Source organism: Canis lupus, chromosome X, assembly GCF_003254725.2.
Source record: "Canis lupus dingo isolate Sandy chromosome X, ASM325472v2, whole genome shotgun sequence".
In the NCBI taxonomy this organism is placed as follows: Eukaryota; Metazoa; Chordata; class Mammalia; order Carnivora; family Canidae; genus Canis; species Canis lupus.
The window spans coordinates 85,221,979-85,234,179 of NC_064281.1; the positions used below are offsets into that span (position 1 = coordinate 85,221,979).

At 40.3% G+C, this 12,201-nt stretch overlaps 1 protein-coding gene across 1 annotated transcript in view; it reads right to left on the reverse strand.

Moving 5' to 3' along the window:
- TRPC5 (transient receptor potential cation channel subfamily C member 5) overlaps positions 1-12,201 on the reverse strand; it is a 180,181-nt gene that overhangs the window by 54,085 nt on the left and 113,895 nt on the right. Inside the window, exons 4-5 of the mRNA XM_025431527.3 lie at positions 5,637-5,973; positions 4,133-4,272 (exon numbers count right to left, since the gene is read on the reverse strand). Of these exons, the coding sequence (XP_025287312.1) occupies positions 4,133-4,272; positions 5,637-5,973 (477 nt within the window). The remainder of the gene's footprint in view (positions 1-4,132; positions 4,273-5,636; positions 5,974-12,201) is intronic.

The window sequence follows — 12,201 nt, forward strand, 5'->3', positions numbered from 1 at the left end:
ATGAAGAACCAGGGGGTTGAAGGAGGGGAAGAACCAGTATTTCCGGGATTGGTTGTCCATTTCTCAGCCCCATCCTGGACTTCCCACTCCTGGAACATTGGGAGTAGTCTTATAGAAAGATGGCTTCATTGTGAGACCGTAGGTCTGACTTGGGCTTTGTCAACTTAAAATGGCCTGTATCTCTCAATTTCACCATAGAATGAGGATAATATCTACTCCTATCCATTGCACAGGTTTGTGATTATGTATCCATATGTGAGAAAGCGTGTACTCCATAAGGAGAGATGTTATGGAAATATAAGAATTTGCTTATTACCTTCCCCAAGACAGAAGTAGATTTTGCCTGGAATTCAATTTGAAGCATATTGCCTTGAGTGCTCATCTAAATATCACAATTTCTTAGGACTAAATGTAAACAACTTTTCTGAGAAAATGTTGCATTGGGGGCCAAATTATATTGTTAGCATTTCTAAGATGTGCTTCAGTTCCAACAACTGACAAAACTGGTGTTGTTAAAATCATTTGTGTGTATCCAATGCTCTTCACTGTCAGAGGAGTTGGGAGAAGCCTTGCCACACTTGTGCTTCTGTTTCAGATGAACTTTAGGTGACTAATACATTTTTTTATGCTCTTGGCCAAATCCTGTATCTCGACACTTTTCCTTCCAAAAACAACAATAAGAACACCCCACATTGGCTGCATTGCTGTGAGGGGTGGGTATTTTCATGCCTGTTTTATAAATGGAGGAACTGAAATCCAGATAGGCAGAGTGACTTGCTTAAGATCACACAGCAAGTTGGTAGCAGAGCCAGGACTAAAACTGAGATTTCTATAGAGTCAGTCTGGTATTATCTCCATTAAATGTTCAAATGATAGTTGATATCACAGCACATATGTTAGATAGGTCTTTAAAAGTTTTGAGCACTATGCAAGAGATGGAGACTGCTGATAATGAAGTAGACATATGTTTTAAAGCTAGGAATTATCAACTGGAACATGCACAGCTCACAATTCAGGATTTTCTCCTTCCATAATCACAACTGTAAGCACAGGGAAGTCTGCTGTCCATGGGACAGTGAGTCTGGATGTGCAGAATATTCAGAAGTGTGAAACATGATTCTTATGGCAAATCTATGTTTTGCATCTATACCTTTGGAGGAAGATATATAGAATATGAGATCAGGGAACAAACTTGAGGCTCATTTTGCATCAAGTTCAGCAAACTTTTTCTGTCAAGGGCAGATAGTAGATATTTTTGGCTTGGTGGGTATATGGTCCCTGTCACAACTACTCGGTTCTTCCTTGTAGAACTAACAGGGAATAAGTGAACAAATGGGTATGGCAGCAGGCCAAATTTGGCCTGCAGACTGTAGTTTGATGACTTCTGGTCTAACACAGGTGGCTTGCAAATTGTGTTCCTTGAAGCCTGAAGGTTCAGTAGAGGCATCTGGTAGCCTCTCTGGAAGCCAAAGAGGAGGCCTAGAAGATTGATTCCATAACCCAGATTCAATCTTTGAGCTCTTTAATGTGTTGAAATTCCTAATAAGTTTTAACTTCAAGATATGGTTTCATGGGAAAAATTAAAAGGCTGACAGCCACTAATCTAGTCTAGTCTGCTTATTTTTTAGAGGCAGATTCTCAGGCTCAGGGAGGTAGAAGAATCAACTGTGGTAATCTAGCTTGGGTCAGAGCAAGGATTGCATTCAGGTTTCCTGATTCTTGAGTTAGTGATACTAGGAGGCAAGTGATTTTTCTTATATTCTTTGAGATGAAATACAGATTGAAAATTGGCCTCCATGTATTTCAAAGGGGTATAAATCGCACTCTGTCGACTCAGAAGCAAAATATGAAGAAGGCCAGCCTAATTTAGGGATATAATAATAATAAGGATAGAGTGAGAAATTGTGTCTTCAGCCAAGTACTAGCTGAAGAAAGGACCACAACTCAATGAGTGTCAAAGTTCACATTTAGTTTGAACATATGAAAGTAAGGTGATGGTGGGATAAATCTAGCTGGTAGTACCCTAGAAGACAAAAAGGTAATTATTCTCCATTTGTAGGATTATCTGGGGGGCACTAAGGGCCAGACTTATATGTATTTGTCCTTTTGAGTACTTTGGTATGTACCTTTTGGTTTCTGTTGTTGCAGACCATGTGCAGTGGAGTATATATATTGTTGACTATTATTTTTGCTCTAATAAAGGATCTTCTGTAAGGCCAGCTTACCCCATGGCATTTCTGTACTGCTTTAGTACAACAGTGATCTGAAATGTTTCAAGGGAGTCCGGGGACCAGCTCTTGTGGCTTCGCTTCATAGAGGTTGTCTTAACCTACTTGGAGAAGTTCATCTCAGACTAGTGTGTCTCTGTGGATGAGCGGACCAGACTGACCATTTGAAATTTCTCATTGCAAATCCAAATCTGCATGTGGCATGTCTTGCTTCATAAATTCTCCTTTTTTTTTTAGAAGAACTCCAACTCTTTGGCAAATGTATCCTTTGGGTTGTTTATCAGTTGAGGGGCATTTACTCAGCTTAATATAGCTGATTTATCCATCCACTACATGATGGGGAAATTCTAGCTCCTTGGAATCCTTGCCAGTGAAATTGGATAGGTTATAAAATTAGCTAATGTTGGGAATCTATAGACACATGTTTATATCCTTAAGAGTAAATCCTTTTCTTGATCATTTATTCTAAACTTTCCTTTTTAAGCAAAACCCACCAATTTCTAGATTGATAATCTATTGTCCCTCTTGTGTATAAATACAACTTCCAAAGGAAGAGGTTTTTTTTTTTTTTTTTTTTTTAAAGGCAAACAGTGTTACTTAGTCCACAGAGTTCCAGAATCACGTGGATTTCATCCAGGCACATTAACAAGAGAGATTCAAACATTTTCCTTACCAGCTTTTTCTTGTAAGGAAGTTGTAAGTATGTGTTAAACGATCACCACAAGGATAAGGCATACTCTTAGGCTTCTTTCAAAAATGTTTCATGACTGCATTCAATATTCATGCTCCACATAACTAACTCCCAAGGTCTTCAAATTTATGCAATATGCATATTATGGATATAAAAATAAGTTGTTAGAGATTTGGGGGACAGCCATATTCCCATTCTAAAACTCCTTAATGTGGGAGTTAGTGCCAAAAAGCATGACTGACTAGACAATCTTGGAGACTGGATTGTCAGCTTTTCCTCATGCTGGAGAAGTTCAACTCAGGGTAGAAGGAACCAGCCATTCTATCATCTAATGAGCACCAAATCTGAACTCAGAGCCTGGGACTACCCAATGTGAGATGTTGGCCATGAGGCTATTTTTTTTTTTCAGGATAATTTAGGTTGTACATTGTGTGGAAAAACATTACGGTAGTGTGTATGTGTACACATTATCTAAATTGGTAGAGAGGCATAGGTTGAGTGATACTCAAAAAGATAGATTTATAACATCTTGAATAGTCATCTTTGTGCTGGAAGTAATGACGGAGGCAGAGATGATTAAAGATATCTGTCCTCTGCAGTGAAGTTTCTAAGGTTCTACTACCTGTCATATAAAGAACACTTGAGTGAAGAGTGAATAGTTAGCTTTGAGAAGAGTCAACTCAGAAAGTTAGGGAGAGATGGTTTTACATTGGAAGCACTATTCAGGAAAAGGAACAGCTTTGTTGTTTGACCCCATTGGGAAGGATTATTAATGGATGTGTCCCAGGGAAAATAATATCAGAAAAACACAAAGTGGCACTTTTTAATGAAGTGACAAGGTTTGAGAGAGGCTTTTGGAGATTGTGAATTCAGTGTGTTTTCTGTCCCTGACTTATGGAAGCATCTGTGGACCATCTTCTTGGCAAGGATATTATAATAGAGAGGATTTAAATACTGAATGGGTGGATGGGTGGCTAAAGACCCTTCTACTGTCAGAGTTTAAGAAGCTAAAAATTCATTTGTAAATTGTTCTGTTCTTCACTTAGGTGGAAACTACTTATAATCTATTGAAAGAGTGCCTGTTTGTATGGTACTTTCCCGCATGGATTGAACTGTTGACAGCACTTTTCCCCTAAATTCTTCTTGCTCCCTGTGCTAAAGCTTAATGTAACCCAAATAAATTGCCTAAAAAATGGCAGATATTCCAAGTTACCTTGACATAGGCCACAATCTTCAAGGAAATAGTTGCCAGGTAGAGTGAGTTCATTGCAAAATCCATCAGGTTCCACCAGTCATGGATATATTCAGTAAATCCACCATCCCACATTTCCTTAATCTCCCCCCAAATGAAACCTGAGGAATGGAGGCAAGATGTTTATTTCTAGACAGGGTCAGAATAGTCATCATAGTCATCACAGTAGGATTCCCTTGAGTAAAGATAGGCAGAAACAATGAATGAATTGAGATCACTGGAGTGAAGGCTCCAGAGATGGTAATAATAATGTAGCTCATTTTCTTTCCTGTGTCACCGCTCAGTTATGGACTTGCCAATCCTGATAGGCATTACCTGAAGATGCTCATATGTTATACTTTTCTGGGTGCTACTCACGTTTTAGCATTGTTATTATAGTTCTTGGAATGCTGTTACAATTTTGGGTGCCTGATTCTACCCCCTTCCAATTTTGAAGTAGGAAATTTATTAATTTCATTAATAAATTAATGAGGTCAGTATTATCATATAGTCGTTAGTTTCTACCATGTGCTAAAACTCAGTAAGTTTTGAGGTGAGCTAGCTAACCACCAACCAAATTACTGGATGTTGAGGCTGAAGCTAGGCAATGAGGCCCAAAATAATTTAGAATCCTCTTTTCTCTTTTCTCCTCTCATCGTGTGTGGAGTTTTGTGGAATTCTGCCTGATGGCGTAGATGTTTCTTGAATCTTGGAATTAGGAGACAGTAAAAGGTGTGACTGTGGTCTAAGGCAGTGCTTTCTAGACTTTAAAGTGCATGCCAATCACCTGGGGATCATGTTGGAATGGATTCTGATTCCCTAGCTCCACAGTGGGACTTGAAATTCTGTCTAACAAGTTCCCAAGTGATGATGCTGACATTGCTGATTTGGGAATTACAGTTCGAGTAGCAAGGATTTGGGGGATAGCAGTGCATTGGAGGGTCCAATGCAATCTAACCATGCTTGGAGACTACTGGTAAAGTTACTTTTACCATGAATTGTGTGAATTTCCCAGGTTCCCCTCCTGATTGTGGAATTAGTACCCATATAGGATGTGAACCCCGAATAAGCACTGGGATTGTGTGAAGTAGCTACAAGAAAGCAATAGGTTCAAGTGCTCTTGAGTTATAGGAAGTGCATTGAATAGACTGATTGACACTTGCTCTGCCTGTCTTATCCAAAATCCATTCTGATTGATACTTGGCTTTCCTTTTAAACCAATTGACAATCTCCTGTCCTTGAAGATGTTAGGTTAGCAGAATTAAGCCCTGGGTTCACTGCCAATCTCACTGTGAGCCATCTAATATTAAGTGACCAGGATCTAGGGAAGAAGGAACCACATTTTTGAGACTCCCAACAAAGGGCTTCCCCACTGCACAAAGAGATGATGTCCTAATTCAGGGCCAGTCTTTCTGCCTGTTCCAGCATCTTCTTCAAACAGGAGCAGCAGGCAATCTGGCCATAGAGCCTACTTTCTTTGACTCACCGAGAACCCAAGGCAATATCATCCATTCCACCACAGTTGGGGGAGGCCCCTGTACATGAAGGTCTGTCCTGACGATGTGTTGAGAAGCCAGGAGAAGCATGAAGAGGAAGGTCAGATATGATGCTGTGTGGCAGATAAACTTGATAAAGGGTTTCTTGATGAAAAGCCCAAGGTTGCTCCTGGGTGAGATCAGATAAGCTATGGACAGCATGGGAAACAGGAACCCAATGGTCATGCAGGTTAGAAGCTTGACTACCCAGTGTTTCCGTCGCCATCCAGGGAAGCCGTCATACCACAGAGTGGCAAGTAATTGTTGGCAATTAGGCTGAGCAACAAACTGGGAAAAGAAGAGAACAAATTAGGCATCTTGGATGTCCAGGGGGAAGTCTACATTCATAATACATCTCCTAGTTTACAGCCAGCTGCATGGCCAATCCCCAGAAAGGGCCTGTTTTCCAGGTTTCCATGAATGGATCTAACCCCAGGGACAGCTCTATGTGTCAAGCTATGAGACTGGCTTTTCCTTAGAGATATTTGTTTCATATATTAAGCAAAATCACTCTGTTGGGTTTGTGCTTTAGCATGCTTCCCTATTCTTCCTCCCATAATCTTAGAGAAATGGTTCCTGAACCTTGGCTCTCCATTAGAATCATACAGTGAACATTAAAAGATTCAGATTTCTGGGTCACAAATTGGGCATCTCTGGGGAGTAGAGCCTGGGCAGTTATTTTATGAAGTTTCACTGGGAATATCCATATCTATTAGCGGAGAATCATGGGGATATTTCCTTTCTTTCTTTCTTTCTTTCTTTCTTTCTTTCTTTCTTTCTTTCTTCTTTCTTTCTCTTTCTTCTTTCTTTCTTTCTTTCTTTCTTTCTTTCTTTCTTTCTTTCTTTCTTTCTCTTTTCTTCTTTCTTTCTTTTTTTTTACTTTTACTTGTTCCCCGAGCTTACCTGAGGTCAACAAATGTGTGCTGTGTTTGGGCAAACACAAACTGGCACGGAATATGCTCATGCCTGTGGCTATGGTTTAGAATGCAAATGAGCTCCCTGCTTGTTTTGTCTTTTTTTTTTACCCTTTGGTTTTGAGCACCTCTTGGTTGGCTCACAGTGAATGAGCTTACTATTTTGCCATCTATTAACACCCTCTCAACTCTAGACATGCAGAGGAGGGGAAAATATTTAGGGGCCCAAATTACAATGCTGTGTACTAACCCAGCTGGGATTTTACTTAAAGGTAATCTACAAAGTGTCAATGATTAATAGTTAAGGAATCATCAGCATTGCAAGTCATCATCAAGTTTCTACTCCCTGTAAGCAACTCAATAGGGAGCTCAACAGTCAGCCATGATTTTAAATACTGCCTATATTTCCCAGCTTCCCATGGGAAAGGTTAAACAGAGCTGTAACATATAGCTTACTAGGACAAAGGAAATAAAATTCTTTCATCATTTACCCAACACCCGAGGTAGACTAGCCCAACTTTACTGTTAGTATATATGTGAAGGTGACTAGCTTCCCACCAAAGCCATTCTGTTCTTCCTTGAGCACACAGTGGGACAGACTACACCTTCTAGTCTCCCTTGCAGTGAGATGTGGCCACGTGACTAGGTTCCTAATAATGGGACTGCAGAGAAAAGATGAGTGGTACTTCCTGGCCTGGTCTGTAGAGGTATCCCATGTGTGTTCCTCCATGTTCTCTCCTGCTTCTGGCTGACTGGGATGTGGTAACCCAGGATGACCTAGGATTTTCTGTCAGCTCTTATCCATCAAGGACCATATAGAGGAGAACTATCCTGCTGATAACTGCCTTGGAATGTTACATGACTGAGAGGATTCTAGTGTGTTTGAGCCATTGTATATTTGGGAGTCTAGACTACCCCAAAGCTGTTTACTCTTATGAAACTATCAAAAATAAGCTGTCGGGATCCCTGGGTGGCGCAGTGGTTTGGCGCCTGCCTTTGGCCCAGGGCGAGATCCTGGAGACTCGGGATCGAGTCCCACGTGAGGCTCCTGGTACATGGAGCCTGCTTCTCCCTCTGCCTGTGTCTCTGCCTCTCTCTCTCTCTCTCTCTGTGTGACTATCATAAATAAATTAAAAAAAATAAGCTGTCAATTTTTTTATCATGTCATCTCATCTTTTTCAAAGATGCTTATGATCCCCAACATGCCCTATGTCACATAGAAGACACAATCTTATAGTCCCTTACTACTACTTTTCTTGGCATTTCAGTCTATGCCAGAGGCTAGGATAAAAATTTCCTTAAAAAAGTATAGAAAATTAGAAGGGTTAAGCAAGACGTTTGGATGCAGTGGGAAGAGCACTGGGAATGCACAGTCTAGTGAGGGAGAAAGATATATAAAAAGATGGTTATAAAACAGTATAATAAGGGCTTAAAATTAAAATGGATAAGAACAAAGCATAATGGGAGCACAATGGAGAACAAATCTGGACTGCTCAGCCAAGGCTCCCTAGTGGAGGCAATACCTGAGTGGAGCAGTACATGATGTGTAGAATTTGGTTAAGTAGAGGGGAAGAGAGGAGAAGGGAGTGAACAGCCAAAGCAGAAGGAATGACATAACTAAAGGCATCAAGGTTAAAAAAGAACATGACTTGTATGAGGAACTAGAGCAGTCTGCCGTGGCTACAGCTTGAAATGCAAAGCCATAAATGGCAGGATATGGGGCTGGGGAGGTAGACAGGTGTTACAGAAGATTAAAATGATAACCTTTGGCTCCTGCAAATAGTATGATTCATCTTAAGAGAGATAGGGAGCCATAAGTGATATGTTTATGTGTGTGAGTGTGTGTGTGTTTGTGTGTGTTCAGAGTAGTAGAGTAAGTAGTTGAGACTCTCCATTAGAGACTCTGGAGCTAGATCGCCATGGTTCTCTTTGTTCTTCAGTGTTTTTGTCTGAAGAATCGAGATGACAACAGCATCTACCGGCTAGTGTTGGTGTGAGAATTAAGATCACTTATGGGGTGCTTGGGTGGCTCAGTCGACTGAGCTTCTGACTCCTGATTTTGGCTTGGATCCTGATCTCCGGGTTGTGGGACTGAGCCCCAAGTTGGGATCTACACTTGGTGGGGAGTCTACTTGATATTCTTTCTCCCTCTCCATCTACCCTGCCCCAACTCACTCTCTAAAATTAAATCTTGAAAAAAAGATCACTTACTACATATTAAGTATTTAGAACTGTGCTTAGCACATAGTAAGGGATCATTCAATTTTAGATGCAAATATTACTATGCATGCAATAGGATCAGACTTAGACATTAGAAAGATCCTTCTGGGGATTGAGTGGGAGATGAATGGAGGGTAGAAAGCAGGAAAAACTTGAAGCAGGAAGACTGGTTAGAAATCTGGTATACAATGATTACAATGTGGACTAAGGTAATGGCAGTGGAAATGGAAAGCTGAATTCAGATGTAAAATGCAGTGAGGAGGTGGAAGGAAGTAATAGATGTGGATTGACTATAAAGGGGAGGGAGGCTTCTCTTTTGGGTGAATTGGTAGCTATTAGTGTCATCATCAACCAAGAGTGGGAACACTGAAGCTGGAACAGGTAGGTTTATGGAAATGCATGCAGAGTTAGATTTGTCTGTGCAACACTGAGTGGAGATATCTGGACTGATGTACTGATGTCCTACAGCAGGAGTTGACAAACTTTTTAAAAAATATATTTTATTTATTTGAGGAGAGAGAAAGAGAGAGAGAGAGAGAGAGAGAGAGAGAGAGAGAAGAGAAAATGAGCAGGGGAGAGGGACAAGCAGACTCCCTGCTGAGCAGGGAGCCCAATGCTGGGCTCAATGCAGGGCTCAATCCCAGGACTCCAGAATCATGACCTGAGCTGAAGGCAGATGTGTAACCAACTGAGTCATCCAGGAGCCCTGACAAACTTTTTCTGTAAAAGGCCAAATAGTAAATATGTGGGCCTTTGCAGTCAATAGAATTCCTGTAGAAACTACTCAACTGTTTTAGTGGCAACTCAGCCATAGAAAATCTGTAAATATGTAAATGAATGGGTGTGGCTATGTGTGTGCCAATAACACTTTATTTTTTTTAGATTTATTTGCTTATTTGAGATAGAGCAAGAGAGCAGTGGGAGGGGCAGAGGGAGAGGGAGAGGGAGAGGGAGAAGAAGAGTGAGAATCTCAAGCAGACTCCCTGCTGAACACAGAGTCCAATATGGGGCTATATATCTCACAACACTGAGATCACAACCTGAGCCAAAATCAAGAGTCAACTGACTGTGCAACCCAGGCACCCTTTTGTCATAGTTTGCCAATCCCTGTACTATGACATTGCTCCATGATGCTGCCAGGACCAAGTAAATATTTGGACCACGTCAGTTGACCTCCTGCAACTTCCCCTTGTGTATCCCCAAGAATTATGACTCCAGAAATCACTTTCCCTTAGGCAAAAGTGCAGAGGTGAAGCTTCTCTTAATAATAGATATTACCATCTAACCTCTATCTTCATTGCCTCTGCTCTGATTTTCAATTAGGCTGAAGTTGGTAATTTTACAAAGTTTGGTTGGTTTTTTATTTTTTATTTTCTGTTTTTAAATCTGACAAGAGTAGTGTAGGGTGGTGTGGATTCTGGCAGAACAAACTGCAATTACAGTATTATAAAGGAGGTTTTTATTAAGCCACCATGTAGTATCAAAGCCCAAAACATCTGTGAGCCTTGAAAGCACAATCCCGATTCCTGTTTGCATACTGAAATTCAAATTTGACAGGTTACTTAATCAATCTCTACTCAATTTCCAGAATGCCTCAGGAGAGATTGCAGGAAAAACAGAGGAGTGTGTGTTGTATGCTTGATTGTGCTAAGGGCCGAACTGTACGGCGACTAGAACAGTAATTTTTAATTTTGATGGAGTCCAATTTGTGTTTTATGTTGTTGCTTGTGCTGTTGCTGCCATATCTAAAAATCCATCACTCTATCCAAGGTCACAAAGGTCTTTACCTAGGTTTTCTTCTCTGGATTTGATATCTTTAGCTCTTATGTTTATGTATTTAATCTATTTTGAATTAACTTTTGCATATTGTGTGAGAAAGGGGTCCAACTTCATTCATTTGCATGTGGATATCTACTTGTACCAGCACACTTTTTTTTTTTTTTAAAAAAGCTTACTATTTCCCCCATTATATTCTTCTTCTGGCATCCTTGTTGAAAATCAACTAACCATTAATATCAGGGTTTACTTTTGGCTCTTTATTCCATTTATCAATAAGTCTATCCTTATTCCTGATTTTAAGGGAAAAGCTTTCAGTTGGTCTTCATTAAGTGTGATATTAGCTATGGTTTTCTCTTAGATGGCTTTCATCATGTTAAGGAAGTTTTTTTTTTTTTAAGATTTTATTTATTCATGAGAGAGAGAGACAGACAGAAGCAGGTTCTATGTATGCAGGGAGTCTGGCATGGGACTTGATCCCGGGTCTCCAGGATCAGGCCCTAGGTTCAAGGTGGCGCTAAACCACTGAGCCACTCGGGCTGCCCAGGTTAAGGAAGTTCTAATCTGTTTTCTGAGCGTTTTTTTTTTTAAATCACAAAAGGATGTTGAATTATGTCAAATACTTTTCCTATGTCAATTGAAATGATTATGTGTGTTTTTCTCCCTTCCATGGATATAATGTAATACATTGATTTTGTTATGTTAATCACTCCTGTACTACTGGGATGAATTCCACTAGGTCATGATGTACAATCCTTTCTATATATTTCTGGATTCAGATTTTTTTTGTTTAAGCCTATATTGTTTGCCTCAACAACTATCCACTGTTTCAGGTGGCTGTGATGCAAAACAATTGCTGCTGAATTTTCCAACAAATTCCCTTAGGGAAAGGGCTGTTGGTCCTGAGTAAGATCACATAAACATGAGTTCTGTAAATGGAGCTTTTCCGGGGAGTTGCCAGACAGGTCATATAATGACAATTTTCTGGGGACAGGTCTTTTAGGGGAGCGCCAAACCCAATCTTTTCCTTTCCAATGGCTGCCAAGCTGTTGCTTTTCACAGTTGCTGTGGTTCCAAGTCTATTGATTTTCAAGACTACTTGGGACTGGGTAAAAGGAGAGAGGAATAGGCAAGTTAAAATACCACAAAACTTGCTGTTCTTACCAAGATTCAGCTGTTTTTCTTGAATACATGTTCCTCTGGTTGGTGCAAAATTTTGGTTAATTTTCAGAGTTGTGAAATGTTTATTTGGAATATTTTTCCTATGCCTTGTTGCTTTTTTCGAGTGGATTTTCAGCAGTCCCTACTCCACCATTCTGGAAGTGTATTCCCTTCGCGACTTTTTAACTTTTTGTGGGAGGTGATGTTGTATTTGGGTTGTTGGATTGTGGAAAAGGATAGAGTCCTTTCCCAAATTCCTCCCCAGGGGGCTTCAAACAAAACAAAACAAAACAAAACAAAACAAAACAAAACAAAACAACAAAACAAGGTTTGAGCAATATGAGAGCTTCTTAAAAGCTGGAAGACTGGGTCTTGGTCAAGGACTAGGAGCATATCTTAGTTTCCATTATATTCCCAGCATTTTGCTAAGCACCTGGCACAAGGC